Genomic DNA, 23191 nt, shown 5'->3' on the forward strand with positions numbered 1-23191 from the left:
ACTGGCAGAGTGCTAGCATAGGGGTGCTTCATGGATTCTCTACACAAAGCACAAGGGCTGTTATAAAGCCTAACATCCTTCTCAGGGTCCACTTTTGCATTGAGCTTCATTTCATATTTAAATTTCTGAGTAATTCAGGTTTGAGTTTTGTTTTCTGGTGGTATGGTATTCATCTGAGAGTTGAAGGGAAGACATTTTGTGACTTTATAAAGCAGCAGGTTTTTTGTTTTAAAGTCGGCCCCACGCCCAGGGTGGAGCCCAATGTGGGGCTTGAACTCATGACCCCCAAAATCAAGATCTGAGCTGAGACTGAGTCTGACACTTAAACCTACTGAGCCACCCAGACACCCAGCAGCAGTTATTCTTAATCAGTAATTCCCTTTTATCGGGTCTCTGCCCTTCCTTCAGGCTCCTTGCTAATTTTAACAATCATTAACAGCTGAGAAATGGCCACTTACATGCTTGTTGTTCCTTATTTATCTCACAGTTTACTGCAGCACAGCCATGCCCCACCCATCCCCACCCAGCTCCCACAGTAGAAGCCCTTTCTTCCTAACTACAATGCTGTATTTCTTGAAGAACTTAAATTACAAGAGCATTTTCTCCTAATGGCTGATTATTTAAATCCCTTTCTGGAGTTTGGAAGGTTAATATGTTCTCAGCAATATTTGTGTGACCCTGTTGAAAATAGTGTATTTCAAAATGGGTATGGCCTGAGAAATTACTTGGCATGATCAAATGTTTACTTCTGAAAACCAGAGTGCCCTGGTAAGTGTGCTGTTTGGAAGGAAGGCAGAAAGACTGCTTCTGATCTGTCCTGTAGTTGAAACTCAGACTCATAGTATAATAGCTATTTATGTGTTTCAGTTCTTAAAACCTGAAATTAATTTTACTTCCACCTTTGTGTTAAAACATTAGCACTATTATAAACATCTGCTCTGAGAAGTTGTTTCCCTTGTACCATACTTTTGCTACCATTTGCCTGATTGATGTATTTACTTTTTCTGGGTTTTTTTTGTTTGTTTGTTTTTACTGTTTATTTTTGAGAGAAAGACAGAGTGCAAGGGAGGGGCAGAGAGAGACGGAGACACAGGCTCCCAAGCAGGCTCCAGGCTGTCAGCACAGAGCCCGACATGGGGCATGAACCCATGGACCATGAGGTCATAAACTGAGCCAAAGTCAGATGCTTGACCGACTGAGCCACCCAGGTGCCCCTACTTTTTCTGTTTAAATAAACACATGTAGAAAATTCAAATATAGCAAGATATAAAGGAGAAAGCCAAAGCACTCCCAGTATCAAAAGACAGTTCTCAGAAGTTAGTGAATATCATTCCAGTCCTCTCATTTTACATATATGAGATCATACTGTACACGCTATCTTGTAAAAACTATTTTTTACTCTTTCGGCATTTATATTGTGGAAGTATTTTCATGTCAGTGAAAATACCATCCTTTCAAAGGGCTACAGAGTGTTCCATCATAGGGATATAACGTAATTTATCTGAAGCTAAGGATATACCATAATTTGTTTAATGCTTATCTTCTTCATGCACATTTGGCCTAATTCCCATTTTTCCCTGTTAAAATACCCCTGCAGTGAAACATCTTGTATATGCCAACTTTACACTGTCCCAATTTTTTTCTGGAGAGTAAATTCCTAGGAGAAGAATTGTTCTAGCTAAGGATAAAGATGGAAACTCTTTCAGTTTACCAAAAAAGTAGATAAAAGCTCGGTTCCTAACATCAGGTACTGTTTGTTGGTGGGTCATAGGTTTCCTGTACCTCAGTAGTGCAGCCACCAGAGGCCCAGGGACTAGAGTGACAAGATGCACACTGGAGTCAGTATAGTTTAAAGACATCACTACAATGAGGAACTGACTCATTGGACTAGGAGCCCCGTGCAGCATCTACAGTCTTTGACCTTTAGAAAGTCAAAAATGAAGGTGGTTCAGCTGAATGAGACATTTCCACAAATCTGGCCTATCTCCCAATAAAAATATTCCCATCAGCATGCTAAGCCCTTGGCCAAATACCATACAAAGACATGGGGGATATCACTGTTTTCAGAGAGGCTGTGGTTTTAGTGCTCAATTATTATTTTTCTAAGTGATAAGATATGGAGACTGTGCATGAGGACCTCAGTGGCCCTCTTGCCAACATCTTGATTGGTAGATGAGGGTGGTTCAGGTCCTTTGATGTCAAGTCAAATGCCCACAGTGACTTAGCTAGAAATACAACAGGAATAAGAAGAACCCAGATTATTCCACTCCCAGTCCGGTGTTCTTTCTAGGAGGCCCTATAAGAAGATTTTTAGAGAGCCGGGCAGTGTAGGAGTTAAGAGCACAGCTTTGGAGTCTTGACAGATTGGGACTTAAATCTTGGATTCACTACTTTCTAATGCTGTGATCTTGACATGGTACTTAACTCTCTAAGATATCATCATCTATAAAATAAGCTTATTCCTCATGGAGTTATTGAGGAAATTAAATAAAATGTTTTAAGATATTTCAGCATAGCTCCTGGAAGGGGAAGTGCTTGAAATAAGTCAGATAATGGCTTTACAGAAAGTGCTTACAATTTGGACATTGTAAACTCAGATTAGATTGACTCCTTGAAGTTTCTGCAAGAAATCTTAAGGGTTTTTTTTCTTTTATTTAATTTTTTTTGCCGTTTTGTTAATTTTGTTTTCCTTTTTTTCTAAGACCCCATCTTTCCTATGTTTGCTTGGTTTCCTCTCAAAATGATCCAAAATAAAATTCTCAAGTCTTAAAAATAAAAAGTATTTCTTTTATTTTGGATTTTGCTTGTCTTGATTGTTAAAATATCTGTGTGTGGTGTCTTTATTTTTTGAAGATTCATGTGTTTTCAGAATGCAGATTGTATAAAATCAGTCCTTACTCTCAAGGAAAACAACAAGCTGATATTTTTGCCTTGAGGGATTTAGAGAGGCGGTTACAGCCCCTCACCTCAAGAAGCATTTCACTGTAGTACCACACTACTGCTGGAAAATCATACAGGACACGATGTAATGGAGTTCTCAGTCATCAAGCCCAGACTTAAGTTGTGGTGGGGATTCAGAAAAAGACAGGGAAGCCTACAAAAAGGAAAGAAGCCTTGAGCTTGAAAAAAATCTTGAATGTGGTATATATCACAGCAGAGACAAGAAAGGCTAAGGACAAAGGAAGACAGGATTTTATACACGAGTGTATATGTGTGTGGATGCATAAATGAGTGATGTGTCAAAACTTCCTTCTACCTGTGTCTTTTCCAGGCTTTCCAGTTATCCCATTTTCATATCAGCAGTCAGGCACAGAAACGTGCATGAAATTGATACTCAATAAAACTTAACTGAGTTACATTGTTTTTAGAGTAACAGTTCCATGCCCACACATATACAATGTAACTCTAGTGCTATGTATGTGTCTGGACTTACAGGAAAGCTGCATGTCTAACTTGACCTGTAGCCTAGGAGCTCAGAGCCATAAGCAACCCTTCCTCTACCTGCAGGCCCCAGGTTGGGAATGGTCCTATTGCTAGGATAAGACCTGGCATTCCTACCCACAGAGACTTTAAGTCAGACTTCTAATCTATATTTTTACCCTCTCTGCTTTCTCTCTCAACTGCACACATTATCTCCTAGGCAGTATAACAAGTTATTAAAGGGCAAACATCAAATCACCATCTTAGTATTGTTTTGGATGAAGTGTAGATGGGGGGAGTTAGTAGATGGGAGTGAGATCTACCATACGTACATGTGAGTAAAAAAGCTCCCTTCCCTCATACATGGATACAACCAAAGCCAGGTATTTTCAAGCACAGGTGCATACCTGACAGGTATATTTAATGAGCTAAAATATAAAACATTAAATTTTAACTGAAATGAAGTCGGATTTACATTCTAGGTAAAATTCTTGCAAAGGTTATTTCATCTATCTGCCTTGAAGATGAACTCTTAGGTAAGAATATTATATGTAGTTAGTATTTATCAAGCTTAGCGTCTACAATGTACATTGACCAATGACAGTATTTGGAGAATTGAAAAAGATTTAAAAATTTGAGGATTTCTAAAGAAATCAGGGCCCAAATTGCAAGTAGATACAAGCATGTGCATGTGCCTATCTATTCCTGGTCACACATGTGTGCACACACACTGGATAATCATTTTTCCCTTGAGTTTATAGTTCTAAGAGCACAATTTATTTTAATTCTTAAATCTGAAGCCTAAGCCCTATGTGACAGGTACATATGAGAACTCATTTATTCCTTACTCAAACCCTTGGGTAGTATCAAATTTAGAACTATTCTATTATCAAACTCTTGGGGGTTATTTGTTTTGTTTTGTTTTCTTTTTGGAACTTCATATCCTAGCGTCTAAGTGTTCAAACTCATTTAGCTAAAAGAAAAAGTATTTTGTTTGTGTGTTTAATCCCAGCTCATACATGGGCAGTTATTTTTAATTTGAAGAGTAGCGGGTCTTAGAGATCATTTAAAAGGATGTATCACCCACTTTCTCATCCTGAAATAAAGGAAGAGCAGGAAAAGGTAATGTTCTTGAGAATATCTTTAGAAATTATGGGAAAGTTCCCATATTGCTTTCTAATAATATCAAATAAATTGGGTGTAAAAGTGGCAAGACTTGAGATTCAGTGAATTAACAATGTATCTTATTAATGAAACTGAAGTTCTCTACTTATAAAGTTGGTCAGGTAGGAATTATGAGTAGATTTGCAGAATATGTAAGAGAGTCATTAGTTTACTTTTGAGGGATCATTCCCTGTAGAGTATGATCATTACTTTCTCTCTTATTTTTTTTTCATTCTGTGGTATGCAACTCTAAGAAAACAAATTTTTAAAATAATTTTCCCATTTTTCAGTGTCCACTGAGCAAAACAAACTTTGGGAAAATGTTATATTTATCCTATAGTTTTGTATGCCTGCCATAGGTATACACTGAGTAACCCAGGGGGATCCCAAATTGAGAATAAAGCAAGGATTAAGACTCTTGTTTTTCTAGGGGTGCCTGGGTGGCTCAGTCAGTTAAGCATCTGCCTTCAGCTCAGGTCATGATCTCGCGGTTTGTGAGTTCAGGCCCCACATCAGGCTCTGCACTCAGTACTGAGCCTGCTTCAGATCCTCTGTCGCCCTTTCCCTCTTTACCTCTCACTCTCCCCCCACCTCTCAAAAATAAAAATAAACATTAAAAGAAAAAGAATTTGCATTAAAAAATAAAAAGTCTCTTGTTTTTCTGGTCACCTAAAGAGCAGAATGTTCATCATCACAAGGAGTCAAGGTGCTCTGCATAAGGGGCTCTTTTTCCTGAGACTTCCTGGTGTTGTATGATGCTTTGATCTAATCTGATGAATGCCTAAAACAGTGGGCGCTAGTGTGACAGATATCCATCAGATTTTCCCAAAGGGCACTGAACATTAATAATCACACACACACTGCTTTGCTCAGTGAGAGCAGGAATTGTTTGGATTTCTGCCAGACCCAAATTATTTTTAGACATTTTCAGAAAGCAGCAGAAACACTATAGCTTCCTTGTTCAAAAAAAAAGGGGGGGGGGGTGGAATCAAAGATGCTGTAGCTTTGGGAGAATCCCCATACATTTACACAGAAAAAGGTATCCTTGGATGTATCAGACATAGTGAGGAAACTAAATGGTGCTGTGAACCACCCTTATTGTGAGGTACTGATTATGTGCTCATTTTTAATCACTGGGAAGAAAAAAATGAGCTTCCAGACTAGTTGAAACAGATTCTTCAAGTATTCCATAGTAAATATCACAGCTTTAAGAGTCCATCTGAATAAACTGGCTCAACTGAATATTTTTTAAAAGTTAATATTACAGAAGTCCACAAAATACCTTCTCGCCTTAGATGTCAGGAAGATCACAGCACCTTAAACTTCATGTTAGCCAATGATTATTTACATCTCTCAGTGTATCTGGCAGGGAAGGGATGGCTAGAGTTACATTTGAAATAGGCCTTTTTCTAAGTAACAAAAGTACTTCACTTATTTTAGAATTTTCTTGTATTATTATGCTCATTAACAGAAGGAATAGGAGACTGGTGGTAGGGATGCATTCAAATGTGTGACAGTTTAATCTGGAGCCAGAAAACACCCAAAGCAGCCACTATCTTCCTCTCACCCTCTGCCCCCACCTAACCGACACTCTGAAGAAATCACACAAGATTAAGTTAGATAATGTCTCAAGCCAAACATTGTGATATGTACTCTAGTAAATTAACAAACTCATATTTTGCATTTTCTCAACTATGTCTTTGCCTCATCTGTATCAATTTGCCTCATCAGATCAATGCCTCATCTGATCAATAAGATAAGATCATCTTATCATCTGATAAGTTTTGCATTACTGACCATTTTTTTCCTGTTACAGGATTATAGCTGGACAGACATCCGCTGCCCCTTTGAAAAACGAAGGGATGCAGCATGTGTGTTTTGGGACAACGTAGTGTACATTTTGGGGGGCTCTCAGCTTTTCCCCATAAAACGAATGGATTGCTACAATGTCGTGAAGGATAGCTGGTATTCCAAACTGGGCCCTCCGACACCTCGAGACAGCCTTGCTGCCTGTGCTGCAGAAGGCAAAATTTATACATCTGGAGGTTCCGAAGTCGGTAAGGACTTACTCGGTACCTTTGTTTGCAAAAAGTGTTTTACCAAGTATCTTGGTAAAGTTTCTTGGCTTTTCATATTTATATAAACAACTGGTATGGTCTTTTTAACATAACTTACATACACATCTGTCACATTGTACAGCCCATTTCCCTGAAGGTTTACCTTACTTCGTTAATTTTACAAGAACTTCAGCTTCCTAAGTTACGTTAACTGTCCCATTTTTCTCTCATGCCGTCTAGATTTTAGTTCTATGTAGATTGCTTTAAGATACATAATATTTGCTTTAACGATTTCAGAGTGTGGCTCACTCATAGACCCTTTAAGATCTCTTTACTACATTCTTGCTTTTAAAATCTATATTGCCTTTTTAGAACAGCATATGGGCTTGGGTGTAAAACACCTTTCTCTTTAATGGATAATTTGTTAGCATCAGGAGTGGTCTTTTTCTAAATGAGTAGTTTTTCTAAATGAATATTCTAGGCGCAGACTGGATATATAATAGCATTTACATGCTTTCACCTTTTCAGATAATTTCTTTAGCTAAATAATGGGTTTATAAAGAAAACTAGGAAGACCAAGTAAACCTAAGGTACAGAATTTAAATGTTAATTAAGTCTTTATTTTCTTTGATAATTTTTTTTTTAATTTTTTTTTTTCAACGTTTATTTATTTTTGGGACAGAGAGAGACAGAGCATGAACGGGGGAGGGGCAGAGAGAGAGGGAGACATAGAATCGGAAGCAGGCTCCAGGCTCTGAGCCATCAGCCCAGAGCCTGACGCGGGGCTCGAACTCGCAGACCGCAAGATCGTGACCTGGCTGAAGTCGGACGCTTAACCGACTGCGCCACCCAGGCGCCCCTTCTTTGATAATTTTATATTAGGCCAGAGAATGTTTTACTTTTGGTCAGCATATTTATCTGTTTGATGTTTTTACTCCCCCACTAGATGTCAAAAATATTTAGATTCTAAAATATTAGAAAATTTAAAGTTTTTTTTTTTTTAAGTTTATTTTGAAAGAGAGGGAGCATGAGCAAGTACTGGGGAGGGTCCGAGAGAAAGGGAGAGAAAGAATCCCAAGCAGGCTCCGTGCTGTCAGTATGGGAGCCCATACAGGGCTCGATCACAACCTGAGCCAAAATCAAGAGTTGGACACTCATCCTCGTGACACCCAAGAAACCCAGAAAAATTAAAGATTTTTAAAATGTGACTTAAGAAGTGACCTTTTCCCCCCTTTCTTTTTTTTTCTTTTTTTTCTTTTCCCCCCTTTAAAAGCATTCTTTATAGAATGTCTATGAAGACATATTTCAAACACAATAAATACTAAAGATAATAGAAAGTAACTGTTCTATAGATACACTTTTTATAGAAAGTATAATATGTAACTTCTTCAGCAATTACTGAGTTTTTTACTTAAATAGTAATTTCTTATATCTGCCACATACTCTGTATTTCCCCTTAATATCAACCAATTGAATCTATCAAATTGAAAATGTTCTAAAAGTTAAAAAGAAGTTAATGTTAATCAGGATGGTTGCTTCTAACATTTGTTATTCCCTGAATTTTGCCTTCTGTAGACCTTGGTTGTGGTTGAGAAGTATAAGGGTGTTGTTAAGCATTAGCAAAGTCCAGAAGAGTGGGAGATGAGAAATCATTTGGTTAAATTTTAACGTTTTTCTTTGGAAGGAAAAAAGCACCTGTTTCTTCATTAGTATTATTTCTAAAATTCTCTATTGAGCCCCTATAACTTGCAGAAGTTGCAAAACAGGATGAATATATGTTTTGCTATTAAAACATATAATCAAATTACACCAGAGTCATGCAGTGGTACCTTGAGAATATACTTCAGAATGACCCAGCATGACTTCAGGGCTTACTCACACAACCACTAAGAGTAGTCAGGAAGAATAGTTTTGTTAATGGTGCAGTGACTATTACAGAATGTTAAATTATAATCCTTAGAATATTATCAGATCATAGTTTTCAGAGTTTAAGGTATGGATTTATCATCTATAAATAACTATGGTTTTCTCCTCTATAAACATTTGAAGTTTGGATAATTCCCATCATGCATAACTGGGCTTGAAGACATACATAATGTTATTTATTTAATTTTTCTTCTGAATTCAAACCAATCTTTTCCTAAATTAATTACCAATAAATAAGTATCTTCAGCAGATCCTTTTTTTTTTTTTTTAATATTTTCTAAGGTCTATACAAACAGGGTTAGCTTTTTCTTAAGCTATTCCTACATTTTGCTGTTATTGTTAATTAAATTTAGAAAAGACTCTACAACTGTAAATTCCTCCCTCCAGTAACTAGTGACTTACTTCTACAATCAGCTCACTCCAAGCCCACACACACACTAAGCTAAGTCTGGTTGGGCCTTTTCTTTTACAGGAAACTCAGCGCTGTATTTATTTGAGTGCTATGATACAAGAACTGAAAGCTGGCACACAAAGCCCAGCATGTTGACTCAGCGCTGCAGCCACGGGATGGTGGAAGCCAACGGCCTGATCTATGTTTGTGGTGGAAGTTTAGGGAACAATGTTTCTGGGCGCGTGCTGAATTCCTGTGAGGTTTATGATCCTGCCACAGAAACGTATGTATCAGTTTAAAAGTCCTATTTTAAAATCATGCAAGAACAGACCTGTTCTTAAGTCATTGAAATCACACTGGGTATAATTCGTCTTTTAAGTAACATCGTTCTTTAGATATAAGGGTTTGTAAACTTATGTGTAGAAGTGTGTGGGAATAACCTTATGCATACCTCATTAAAACTACACTGTATAAACAAAAAAAAAGTCTTCTTTCAGTTAATTGTATGTAAGCTCAGAGGAAGAAGATGGCAAAAGGCAAAGGAGCCCAACAGAAGAATTTAGTTCTCGTATCAAGAATGTGCATACGCTTGGGAATGTGCTAGGTTTGGGACATTCATGGCCTGGACCACTCCTCTATGCTTTAAGAAATGACTTGACCTTATATACCCTGTGGGAGCTGCTCTCTTTCTGTTGTTTGTGCAGCAAATGCTGTGAATGGGACAGGTATGACTTGATTCATCAAAGTCATAAAATACTTTTGTTTGAGGTCAGGAAATGTAGGGGAGGAGACGGAAAAATTTATGATCAGTAGTAAATTTGCCTTTAATTGGGAATATCATATATTGATTGGTTTGTATCATTAATAAATTGTACCCCTAGGTATAATGTCTTAATTCTGAGTTTGTATGGGTAGATACATATTTTTCCAGTAAGATTATTCTTAAATCCAGGAAGTAAGTAACTGCTTTTTTAAAGACAAAATGCTAAAGAAATAAATGGTTAGGCAGCTTTTCTGACCTTATAATTAATGATGGAACCTGTTCAATGTAGACAAAGACAAAGCTAATGTGCAAATTACTGAACAGTAGGGGGCGTGGGTAAGTAAAATGCCATTAAACTAATAAGGAAATGACCACGGGTAATATCCAAGTCAGACCTTTTTTTTGATACTCAGAAGCAGCCAAAGAGATTTGATAAGACAAGTAACTTACTAATTTGAAAGCATTGTTCTTCCTTTACCAGAACCAATTATTAGGTAAATATGTTCAACTTAAACATTATGCACCATAAGAACTGCACCATAAGTCTTACGTTCAAGTTTTACATTTAGGAAATATTGCCAGCTTATAAAACATAGAAGTCTTCTACTCCAGCTATTGTTTTTTTTGTTTGTTTGTTTATTGTTTTTTATTGTTTTTGTTATTTTGTTATTTTTGTTGGGGTTTTTTTGTTTATTTTTTTTTGTTTTGGTTTGGTTTTTTTAGTGAAAAGTAATAATTACAAAATGTGATTAGCCATGTACCATTATTTACTTATACTTCCACCTATTTTTAAAGGATTTAAAATCAGTAATTCCTTTCCCAAACAAAGCTGCAGTTACAGTTGTTCTTTTCTCATTTTTTTTTGCCCAGCTGGTTACCAGTGCTAGTAATAGAATTGAAAGCAACTTATCTTGAAACTTACCTTTGCTGAAGTGTTGAGACTAGAAAATCTCTCAGAGATCATCAAATTTACTACTCCTCAGTGTTTTTCAAAATATACCTTTGTACTTGCCAGAACACACTGGGGATACCCCTTATCTCATCCCATCATCCGTCAGCTGAGCTATCCACCCCATCTTGTCCCAAATTACAGGAGGGGGGTGTATGCCAACTCTCTTCCCTCCTGTATCCCTGAGATACCTCTGCTTTGCCTCTAAGAAATTTTATGCTCAAAAACTAGTACTGCATATTAGTTGGAAAACTGTGGTCTCATTCATCCTGCTGCCTAATTATTTTTTTCATTTCTAAAAAAATCTCTTAAAGTAGAACCCATACCAGATAAACACCAGGATTCTAAATTTTGAGATCTTTATTCAGGCACTGTCAGTGTAAATTAGTATATTCTTATTCACAGCAGCAGGGAAGAAGTATAAAGGAATTCTGCCCCTCAATATTTTTTTTTAAAGTTATTTATTTTTGAGAGATAGCAAGAGCAGTAGCTGGGGAAGGGCAGAGAGAGAGAGAATCCCAAGCAGGCCAGTGCAGAACTCTACATGGGGCTCAGTCTCACACACCATCAGATCATGCATGACCTGAGCTGAAATCCAGAGTTGGATGCTTAACTGATTGAGCCACCCGGGCACCTCTGCAACCTCAATATTTTATTATTATTACTATTATTATTATTATTATTAATTTACTTATTTTTGAGAGACAGAGAGTGACAGAGCACAAGTTGGGGAGGGGTAGAGAGAGAGAGAAGGAGACTGAATCCAAAGCAGGCTCCAGGCTCCAGGCTCCGAGCTGTCAGCACAGAGCCCAGTGCGGGGCTCGAAAGCACGAACTATGAGATCATAACCCGATGCCCAACCGACTGAGCCATCCAGGCGTGCCTACAACCTCAATATTTTTTAAAACTGGATCAGTACATTCAATTTAGGGGAATATTTTAAAACACAACTTAGCATTTCTTTTGTATATATTGAGCTTATGTATGAAACCTGAATTCTCTATATTCTCTTCAATGCCCTTAACTTTACCCTAAGTGAAAAGCTAGTGTGACTATAATGATTCACATCCCAAAATGAAAAGTTATATGCTACAGTGATTTCCTTTTTTAAGTGTTTTGTAACTGGTTTAATTGGAAGCTAAGAAATGAAGCCTGTGGAAACAACATGACACAGTTTATGCAGTCAGAACTTTAAGAAAAACTTCTAAACACTAACGTTCAGGTTGGGGAGAGCATGGACACAGTACATACTCCACATATGAAATTACAGGAAGAAGAAAATGTATTTTGGGAAACTTCCTATTCTAAACCTTCAGGAGACTTAGCTACAAAGATCTTCCTCTACTTACAGTGGGGTTACATCCTGATAAACCCAATGTAAGTTGAAAATATTGTTACCTTGCAAATGCACTTACTCCACCTAACCTGGACATCATAGCTTAGCCTAGCCTACCTTAAACATGCTCAAAACACTTACGGTAGCCTACAGTTGGGCAAAATCAGTTAACACAAAAACTATTTTATAATGTGTTGAATAGGTCATGTGATATATTGAATACTGGACATGAAAAGCGGAATGGCTGTAAAGTACAGGATGGTCCTAAGTGTATCAGTCGTTCACCCTCGTGATCATCTGGCTGACTGGGAGCTGTGGCTCACTGCTGCTGGCCAGCATCACGAGAGAGTATCATACAGCTGGCCCAGGAAAAGATCAGAATTCAAAATGTGAAGCACAGTTTCTACTGTATGTGTTTCACTTTGGCATTATCATAAAGTCAAAAAATCATAAGTCAAACCATCATTAGCATCAGACCACCTACCATACATACAAATACACTCTTACTTTATATCACGGACATATGTGGAGAAGAAAGGGGTATATATTTTGAATTTTTCCAAGTCAAATACTATGTTTATTGCATTTTGACAGCTTACCATCTGAAGCTCACTGCGTGGAAAGGCAGTGGAGGTCCAGTGTGGCTCCCATGTCTGAGCTGTTTGCTGGAAAAGACCAGCATGGGCGAGCATGTGTATTTACCCTGAAAAAAAAAAAAAAGGACCAGTGTGTTGTCCACCTCACCTTACAGAGTGCTCTGAAAATGAGAGTGGTGACTTTCAAATATCTTTTAAAACAAACAAAATTTAGGGGCGCCTGGGTGGCGCAGTCAGTTAAGCGTCCGACTTCAGCCAGGTCACGATCTCGCGGTCCGTGAGTTCGAGCCCCGCGTCAGGCTCTGGGCTGATGGCTCAGAGCCTGGAGCCTGTTTCCGATTCTGTGTCTCCCTCTCTCTCTGCCCCTCCCCCGTTCATGCTCTGTCTCTCTCTGTCCCAAAAATAAATAAACGTTGAAAAAAATAAAATAAAACAAACAAAATTTATAGATATAAAGCAACAAAACAGTTGCTAATATTTCAGTTAATCATTATGTCCTAATTATTTTGAAAAAAATATAAATTTAACTTTTAAAAGAAGAGATAAGGGTGCCTGGGCGGGTAAGTTGGTTAAGTGTCCAACTTCGGCTCAGGTCATGATCTCACGGTTTGTGAGTTCGAGCCCCACGTCGGGCTCTATGCCTACCGCTCAGAGCCTGGAGCCTGCTTTGAATTCTGTGACTCCCTCTCTCTGTCCCTCCCCTGCTCGTGCACTCTCTCTCTCTCAAAAATAAATAAACATTAAAGAAAAAAATTTTTTAAATAAGAGATATAAATAATCATATTAAAGAGTTACACTTATGTCCAATTTCCTGTTTGTTTTTGCTTGGAGACTTTTGATATGTTAGCTGTTGAGACACAAACAAGCCTGTGTGCCAGTACTCCCTTCACAGTCAGAAATGTCAATTGGGTATATTGGATTATATGCAAAAGAAGGGATTGAGTCTCATAGAAAAAATTAACAGTTGTCTGTGTGTATGAGGCTGTTAGCTATGATTTAGTATTCTTCGACACTTGTGTCCACATTTATATTCTCAGTCTCATTACATATAGTAGTGGCTGTGAACAAAATAACATGCTAATAAGGTATTAAATTAGACACAGTGACAGTACTTTTGTTACTAGAGCTGCCTAAAGTTCGAGTGTACATTTGAAGGTGGACATGTGAATAGTAACAGATACTACTCATTTGCTGATTGCTAGAGCCCAGTGTTAAATTTGTATTTTACTCATACATAAATATTAATTAAAACCATGTGTGACAATATTAGTATTTTATACTTAAATACCTTCCCTTTTTTTTTCTTTTTGTTACCATTTTAACAAATTATTGTGAACTACAGGGATTGGATTTCCTCCAAAGACGTGTTAGCAGTCTCCAGATATTCTCTATTTCTCATACTCTATCGAAGTTGAAAGGAGTAAAATCCCCATTTACCTGACCTTTAAATAAATTCCTCAAAACCATGTTAGACTTTTGTTTTCTAGCCTCTCAGGTGTGTGTATTTGTGTGTGAACACATAGGTGAGTGGTAAATGATCACTTTAATTGGGATAACAAACCTTTCTTATAAATTAGTATGAGTACTTTACTTCCTGTGAACAAGTACTCTAAAAACTTCTTTTATTTTCAGATGGACTGAGCTGTGTCCAATGATTGAGGCCAGGAAGAATCATGGACTGGTATTTGTAAAAGACAAGATATTTGCTGTAGGTGGTCAGAATGGCTTGGGTATGTGATATTAATTCACTGTTTAACTTTCCCAGTGAATTTGCTGAGACCTCCTTCTCTTAAATTTTGTAAACATTTCTTAAAATCTAAATACAAGCATTTATCACACACATTATTGTACTTATTTTTATAGTTTCTGGGAACTATTTTATGAGACATTGCAGTGTATTTAACATTGCTGTCCATGAAATGTAGGTAATGTCCACCTCACACATTTCCTGGGTAGTAGTATCATAATAACCAAAGAACTTATTGAGTAACAGAAACATTGGAATTAAAAAAAAAAAAAAAAAAAAAAAAAAACCTTTAAATACAACTTTTAAGATTTGTATACAGACCCTGCATGGCATAATTTCCTAAACATTTTTAAAATTTGCATGAAAATACCAATATTACTATTTTTTAAATAAGTAAATTTGACTTTTTACTTTCTTAAATAATTTATGGTAAAAAATCTTATGGAGAATCTGGACTGAATCTATAGTCCACAAACCTCATTTTAGTACCTTTTAGCATTACTTAAATATATAACAAAGAAATACCTTCTTTCCCTTTTCCTGTCTCTCACCGTTGCTAAATTGATAAATGGCAGAAGGATAATTTGAATAATTATAATCAAAGTTAATCAGAAGGAGAATCCACTGATTTACTTTTCCAGAACAGATAGAACATTTTTAATTTTGCAAAATAAATATAAATATTTAGGATTCTAAACCAACAAGTAAAAATTAAGTTAAATTTTTATTATGTTAAAGTAAAAATAAGAATAGATGACAGATTTCTGGGCATTCATTGTAAGATTAACTGTTCTGCATGTTTGAAAATGTTCGCAATAAAATGTTGGGAAAATGCAAAAAAATAATACTTTAAGAGATCTTAGAATTGTTCATATAGTCGTTCATGTAATTTTATTCTTTTGAAGGTGGCCTGGACAACGTGGAATATTATGATATTAAATTAAACGAATGGAAGATGGTCTCACCAATGCCATGGAAGGGTGTAACAGTGAAGTGTGCAGCAGTTGGCTCTATAGTCTATGTCTTGGCAGGTTTTCAAGGTGTGGGTCGATTAGGACACATCCTTGAATATAATACTGAGACAGACAAATGGGTTGCCAACTCCAAAGTCCGAGCTTTTCCAGTAACAAGTTGTTTAATTTGTGTTGTTGATACTTGTGGAGCAAATGAAGAAACACTTGAAACATGAAAAGTGAATGGACTTCAAGATTTATTGGAGACTCAAAAATATGGCCACCAGTGCTTTGTTCCAAGAGTTTGGTTACAAAGGTTTAGTTTGGTGTTTTGTTTTGTTTTTAAGGAAATTTCAAGTAAAGTAAGATCGCTATAAAATAGATGTTTCTTTTATATGAATTTCCTTACTTAATTCAAAGACCATATTTTAGCTGGCCACTTAACCAAGACATACCTAGTGAGAAAACTTGAAAAATCATAAGCATTTGGTGAAAATACAAATTCTTGAATGAATTTTACATGTGTAACTATGATTATGGCAGAGTGGGGATTGGCTCGTCAGTGAAGCAGTCTCATCTTAGCTCTAGATTCTATTTTCATACATCATAGAAGTGCTATGTAGGTAGGTCTACTTGTTTCTGTTCAGTCAAGAACGAAGACATAGTATGAAGTGTAAGTCAAGACAGGCAACTCCGATGAAGCAGCTTAGTCTCACCTAGTTTTGCTTGTCTTCATTTGTTCCATTTAGTGCCAAATTTATTCCATTTTAAAAGCAAGCCAGAGTGAGTCAAGGCATACACATATTCTCTCACAAAACTTCATAAACACGTTTTGGGCTTAGAAACATACCAAGTCCTCATGAAATATATTCAATTAAATATATTCCATCTTTTAAACACAAAATGTCAAGCTTAGCACGCCGGTTAATTTATAGTACTGTTTTACCCCGTGGTTAAAAAATGATTATGCCTCTTCACTCACTGTTAAATAAAATAAAATCATAGTAAGAATGATTAGCAAAAGATAAAGCTATTTATAGCAAATTTCTAGGTTACTAGAATAGCACTGATAGCTATACAATATCAATGTTGACTTTGAACTTCTTATGGATTTAAAAAGATACATGATTTCTTTTTGTTAGCAGGACGCATCAGAGAGGTTTGACCCAGGTATCTCCTAAAAGTTTTGTAATAATTTGAGTTAAATGTTTGTCATCTCGTATTAATTGCTTTTATGTGGTCAATAAATCTTTTACAAACCCAACTACTCATTTCTTTCCTAGTAATGTTTTGCCCTTTTACATTATGGAATGTATGGAATGAGCCATGTAAAGCTGTCACCATCAGTGTTTTTATCCAATTATATTAAATATTTTTTAACTTAAAATAGACTGCTAAGTTTTATTCATCTTTCATTTTAAATGTGTTAGGCAACGGTTGTTTTTAAAACTTGTGAACCATTGTTTCTGTTTTGATCTTCATTGTTTTATTTATATGGGGGTTATAATCTTAAATCCTAAAAATGTTCAAATGAAAAAGAAATTATAAAAAGCATAGTGATAGTATTTTTATTTATGTAGGGTTTTTAATGCACATAACTCTTTTCTTGAAATGTAATTTACATATCCTACAATGCACCCATTTAAAGTATACCATTCAGTGGTCTTTAATATACTCACAGACTTGTGCAGTCAGCATCACAATTTTGGAACATTTTCATCACCACAGAGAAGAAACCCCATACTCATTAGCCATCAGTCCCCATTGTCCCCTCTATTAATTTCCTGTGGCTCCTATAATGAGTTACCACAAACTTGGTGACTTTAAAACAACAGAAACTTATTCTTTCTCAGTTTAAGAGGCCAAAAGTCCTAAATCGGGTTGTTGACAGAGTTGCCTCCTTCTGGGTAGAGGCTCTGAGGCAGAAAGTGCCCACACCTCTCCCCTAGCTTCTGGTGGTTGTTGGAAACCCTTGGCATTCATTGACTTGAAACTGCATCATTAAAATCACTGCCTCTGTCTTCACATGTCCTTTCCTATGTGTCTCTGTGTCTTGGTGTGGTGTTATAAGGACAGTTAGTCATTGTATCTAACCTACCCTCCCTCAGTCTAGTATGATCTTAACTAATAACATCTGCCGAGACCCTGTTTGCAGATAAGGTCACAGTCTGAATTTCCAAGTGGACATGAATTATAGGGGGACATTATTTGGGGTTACATACCCCAAACAAGACAACCATTAATCTTTCTGTCTCTGGATTTGCCTATCTTGAATATTTTTATGTTGGGTTGTGAATTTTGTGAAATTGAATTAGAAAAAAAATGTCCAGTTTAATTTCTTTGAGGGCAGAACATCCATTTAACATGATTTGGTTATATTACTTAATTTAATACAATAATCTCCCATATGGAATATGCAGCACTCTTTGAAATATTTTATTTTTTAAATTATGTTTGTCTTTGAGAGAGAGCATGGGAGGGGGGCAGAGAGAGAGAGAGAGGGAGACAGAGGATCTGAAGCAGGCTCTGCACTGACAGCAGTCGGGGCTCAAACTCACAAAGTGAGATCATGACCTGAGCTGAAGTTGGACGCTTAACCAGCTAAGCCACCCTGGCACCCCCTATTTGAAATCTTTTAAACAGACTAGCCTTTTCTTTAGGCTGTATCGACTGACCAGAACACACTGTAAGTATGTAGAGAGATTTGATGTATTGTAATGAAGTGGTTTGGGGGGAGGACTGACCAGAACACACTGTAAGTATGTAGAGAGATTTGATGTATTGTAATGAAGTGGTTTGGGGGTTGGTGGTGTTAGTAATCTTAGTAATTACTAATTAGTACCTATTTTCTGCCTTGGAAATACTCTGCAAAATTGTCAATGCCAGGATAATGAGTAATGATGACATGATATATCGGCAAGTATTTTTTCTATTCCTTTTTCCTCCCCACAAAATTCCTGTCCTTCATATAAAGGTCTCTACTTTCTTTTTCATCACCATGTGATATGTTAATACTATATCCTTTGCAGTGACACGATTTTGATGACAGAAGTTTAGTTGAAATTTTAAAAATCACAACTTGAACGTAAAAAGTTTGTCTTCAAAAAATGTTGCTATAAAAAAACAGTACTCAATTACAATTTTGACCTAGCTTTCAAAAACCTGACCTACAATCTTAAAGGAAATTTTGAATCACAAAAATAAGCCATTAAATAAACACATATTAACCAAGCGGTCTATGTTCCTTTTGCCTTATATACTGTTAACAGCAAAAATTTGAGATTTGCCGCATAGGCCAGGGTAAGGGAAATATTTGGAGGAAATTTTGCTTTTTAAGGGTGATGCCATTAACATATACCCACAATGTCAGAAAATTCAGTCCATTCCAACATGACACCAAATTAAGCCTCAATAATTTGGCAAAATGAAAGACAATTTCAGGCTGCATCTTTCATCATGTGATAAATCCTTTAACACTCTTTTTCTTACATTTGCCTCAAAAGACTTAAAAGTTTGAATTTATTTTCACCTTCCTAACTTCCTCCTTTGCAAGGCTATTTTTGGGAGAAATAAAAATTTTAAAGTCTGTGCTGGGAAATTGTCTGAAATGTTACTAACTAGAAAGCTTTTTAGTTCCCAGACCTTTAAGCCTCCTCTCATAACAACAGTAATTGGGTTCAGGATCTGGTTTAGTCAGTTCTTGTACGGGATTTCTCTGACTTTATCTTCCAACCCTCTATTGAATTTATTTTCACTAGCCATGTTTAATTTCTAAGAACACTTTTTAAAAAATATTCTTTCCTATAGTATTATGTCCTGGGGATATTTTAGTTTCTTTAACGTTTTCTATACACCTTGATGTCTTTCAGTTTACTCTTCTTTTTCTGTTTGCTCTTTTCTGTTGGGGTCTTTACACAAATATCTGATCCCTGGCTGTGTATTTATATTTAAAATGAGACATTTAAAAATAATTTTTGTGTACAGAGATGGGCTTAATTTTCAGTGAGCTTTAATGCACCTGGGTGGCTCAGTTAAGCATCTGACCTTGGCTCAGGTCATGACCTCACAGTTCATGAGTTCAAGCCCCATGTTGGTCTCTTTGCTGTCAGTACCAAGCCTGCTTCAGGATCCTCTGTCCCCCTCTTTCTGCTTCCGCACCCCCCTCCCCATTCTCTCTCAAAATAAATAAACTTGTAAAAATAAGTATAAAAAAGTAAAACTTATCAGTGAGATTCGTCATATGATGAGGAAATGGCCACTTATTTTTGTTGGGGATCTATCGGAGACTCATAGATACTTTTCTGAGATGTTTGATTCTCAAAAAAAATAAACTTCCAAACTCCTGGACCTTGGGTGGGGAGGGCAAGTTGGGGAAAAAGGGGACTGTAAGCCTGGCTGCAGGATTTCTGGAGCTCAGGCAAAGGGGACAATAAACATAAGTTGCTTTGTCAGTACCATAATTTCCCCTTTGTCGTTGATGTCCTGGATTCTGAGGCCTCTCTGGTTACCCCTGTCACCCCACCCACCCCTTTTTTTTTCCAAGAAAAAAACCTATCTCCCATCAGGTACAAATAGTTGCCTCACTAGGTGGATTTATGGAGCTAGATTCTAACTTCACCACTTACAGACTTTCAGTCTACTCTTCTCTGGTTACCTAGAGGCTTTTAGTTCCTGAGGCGTTTCAGCCTTCTCTAGGGACATCAGCGTGCACCCCATAGATATTTGATCTTCTAAGTAATTGAATATTCTTCCATGTGCATTCAGTCCTCATAAATCGTGGTTTGAGATTTTGGTTATCTCCTAGTATAATGAAAGATGGTGTTTTTGCTTTTCCCTCTTATTTTGAGATGATTTTTAAGAGGAAAGGGGAGGGGGCATTAGTATTTTCACTCCGCTATGTTGAAATCAGAAGTTTCCTTCCTGTGACCCCACTCCTGATTTTTCCACCTTCCCCTTCCCTGACTGATCACTACTGAATTCTGCATCCATTGGCCCTACGCTCTATTGTCTAACACAGCACTCCACCAAGATGATCTCCATTGGGATCTGGGCTTGCCCATCTCTCTCTACCTTCACACACCACCATGCTCACCCTCACAGCTTCAGCCACCACTGACATTATTTTAGGTCTTTGATAACCCAGCAGAGTCCTTACATATGTTGGTGTTTGCATAGACAAGTCAGTGGCCACAATGAGAAACTGGTTAATACAAGGGGATTACTCAAATGTGAACAGTGGGAACCAAGTTCCTCCTCCCAATCAAAGGAGGGAGTTAGAAATACAGGAGCAAGATAACTCCTGTGATCTTGGGATAGAATTGGAGGTTATCAGTGTAAACTCCTAGTTTCTAATACACATAGACACAGAAATAATGTGTTGGTGTAAATGTGTGTCTGTCTATAGTACATATTTCCTAGCAATGCCCATGAAAGGGCTTGGGAGCAAAAACCTCACAACAGCAACCAGAAAACTTAAAGTTCGGATCATGGCTTCTAAGTACCATTAAAAGACCCAAGATTCCTTGGAGAAATGGCTGATTCCAAGACTGGATCAAGGAATGCACAAGATGAGCCTTGCAATCTTTTGGGCCAAGGAGTAAAGAAGTGATCAGAGAATCATGCGATGTGTCAAAAAACAAAGGAGCTTACAGGGCTCTCGCTGGCCAAATTGGGGAAGATACGAACCTCAAAATAATGACTAATAGATTATAACCCACTGAATAAAACTGGAAATCATGAGGCCATACTGATAGGAATAAATGAATGAATGAACCAAAAAGCTTGAGGAGGAATGACATTTTTATACTTTCAGAGTATCTCCCCACAAAGTCCTTACTAATAACAAAAGGAAAAGAGTCATTGTAGAGTGAAGTAGCTTGGCACACACCACCTTATCAAGTGATCAGAGTGAGGTAGTGAGACAAATTGAAATCGTGCACAATCTGGGAGGTACAATGTGAAGACCATGGCTTCATTTCTGTGATAATCCTATCAGAGATGCTCAATCTGAATCCAATCATGAGAAAACATCAGATAAATCTGCATTGAGGAACTTCTACCAAATAACTAGCTATCAAGGTCTTGAAGTAGTGTTAAGGTCTTTAATAGTGTTATGCTCTTGAAAATCAACCAAATACTGAGGAAATGTTCCAGAATGAAGACGACTAAAGAAATATGAATAAGGCAACAATGATTCTAAACTGGATCCTTTTTTTTTTTTTAATATAAATGTGTTTATTTTTGAGAGGTTGCACGCGCATGAGCAGGGTAGGGGCAAAGAGGGGAACAGAAGATCCAAAGCAGGCTCTGTGCTGACAGCAGTAGGCCCCATGAGGAGCTCGAACTCACAAACCTGAGCTGAAGTTAGATACTCAAACGACTGAGCCACCCGGGCGCCCCAGTAGTACTAAATATTAACGTCTTGATTTTGGTGACTGCACTGTGGTTATGTGGGAGAATGTTTTTGTAGGAAATACAGGAACTATTTGGGTGATGGGGCATCAAGTCTGCAATATAGTCTCTTATACTGTATTTGTAAATCTTCAATAAGTTTCAAAGTAAGTGAATTGAATAGATTTTTTTTTTTTTTTTTTTTTTTTTTTTTTTTAATAAACTAGGTTAGGGTGCCTGGCTGGCTCAGTCAGTCAGAAGGGCATGTGACTTGATCTTGGGGTCGTGAGTTTGAGCCCCACGTTGGGCACAGAGATTACTTTAAAACGTTTTTGTTTTTTTTTACATTTATTTATTTTTGAGAGACAGAGCACAAGTGGGGGCAGAAATAGAAGGAGACACAGAATCTGAAGCAGGTTCCAGGCTCTAGGCTGTTAGCACAGAGCCCAACACGGGGCTCAAACTCACAAACTGAGATCATGACCTGAGCCGAAGTCCGACGCTTAACCGACTGAGCCACCCAGGCACCCCTAGAGATTACTTTAAATAAGCTAGGTTGTACCAGTTATTCCCAGTGCTTTGGTAGATTCCATTGTACTGAAAATCCAAAGATGTGAGCAAGAACTATGACCAATCATCCTAAACCACCAGGGATAAACCTGTATTCCAACAAATTCATATTCATTGCCTCCTTGCAACCAAGCAGACTGGGAACCAGGGGGAGAGTAGGGTGTCTCACCATACAAAGGAAAAGACAGTTGTAGGATTTTGTGGGGAAGATGGATTTTAGGTAAAATTTGGTAAGCTCAAAGCAAAGCAGAGTTGTGTGTAAAGGCATCAACATCCAATCTGGACTGAGAAGTGGATGTAGGGTCGTTTTCTTGGAAACTACAAAATTAAGAAAAATATGGAATGTTCTTTTCAGGAACCTGAAGTTCCACACCTGGGTAGAAATCGATGCTACTTCTCTGTCTTCGCTCCTCCAAGGAAGAGTGGGATGTTTCATTCTTAAGGAAACAATTTTAAATAGCGGTGTTTATGTGGACTTTAAACAACTTTCTCCTTTTATAGGAGTTGTTATGATACTTTTCAGTTGCTGTCTGTCCTTGAAGGAACCAGTTTCCTGTTAACCTTATAACTGGCTTTATGTGTTACCCACCTGATGAATGGCTGGGCAGATTTTTGCTTCCTCAACAGCAGAAATGAAAAGTACGACTCGGTCTCTCAAGCTACAAGTACTCCTGTCCTCCAGGGCCTTGCTGAAGATCTGTTTCCTTAACCTGCTTTCTTCTCATTTCCGACCCTCAAGCCTCCCTTAAAGTCGGAGGCCTAGTACCACGCGCAAACACGCCTCTTTCTCCACGTTAACCATCCAAACATTCCGCTTTCCCAAGACAAGCTCAGTGAGTGGGGGCCGCCCCGTTCTTCTCAAACCCTATTGGGTAAAACCCACGCCTCTCATCCCAGGGCGGGACAAGAGAGAAAGGGGCGCGAGAAGA

The 23191-nt window shown here is 37.5% G+C and overlaps 1 protein-coding gene and 1 long non-coding RNA gene across 6 annotated transcripts in view; one reads left to right on the forward strand and one right to left on the reverse strand.

Annotated features, from left to right (window-relative positions):
• Window positions 1–16566, forward strand: part of KLHL7 (kelch like family member 7) — a 71237-nt gene extending 54671 nt beyond the window's left edge. For all 5 annotated transcript variants that reach the window (XM_045495072.1, XM_045495068.1, XM_045495073.1 and 2 more), the window contains 4 exons: window positions 6401–6641; window positions 9040–9241; window positions 14235–14332; window positions 15255–16566. In XM_045495072.1, coding sequence (XP_045351028.1) covers window positions 6401–6641; window positions 9040–9241; window positions 14235–14332; window positions 15255–15538 — 825 coding nt within the window. In that variant the 3' untranslated portion in view covers window positions 15539–16566. The remainder of the gene's footprint in view (window positions 1–6400; window positions 6642–9039; window positions 9242–14234; window positions 14333–15254) is intronic.
• LOC123606551 overlaps window positions 1–23163 on the reverse strand; it is a 45308-nt gene extending 22145 nt beyond the window's left edge. Inside the window, exon 1 of the long non-coding RNA XR_006716334.1 lies at window positions 22852–23163. This is a non-coding gene — a long non-coding RNA (uncharacterized LOC123606551). The remainder of the gene's footprint in view (window positions 1–22851) is intronic.
• Between the last annotated feature and the right edge of the window lie 28 nt (window positions 23164–23191).

Source organism: Leopardus geoffroyi, chromosome A2 (assembly GCF_018350155.1).
Source record: "Leopardus geoffroyi isolate Oge1 chromosome A2, O.geoffroyi_Oge1_pat1.0, whole genome shotgun sequence".
Classification (NCBI taxonomy): Eukaryota; Metazoa; Chordata; class Mammalia; order Carnivora; family Felidae; genus Leopardus; species Leopardus geoffroyi.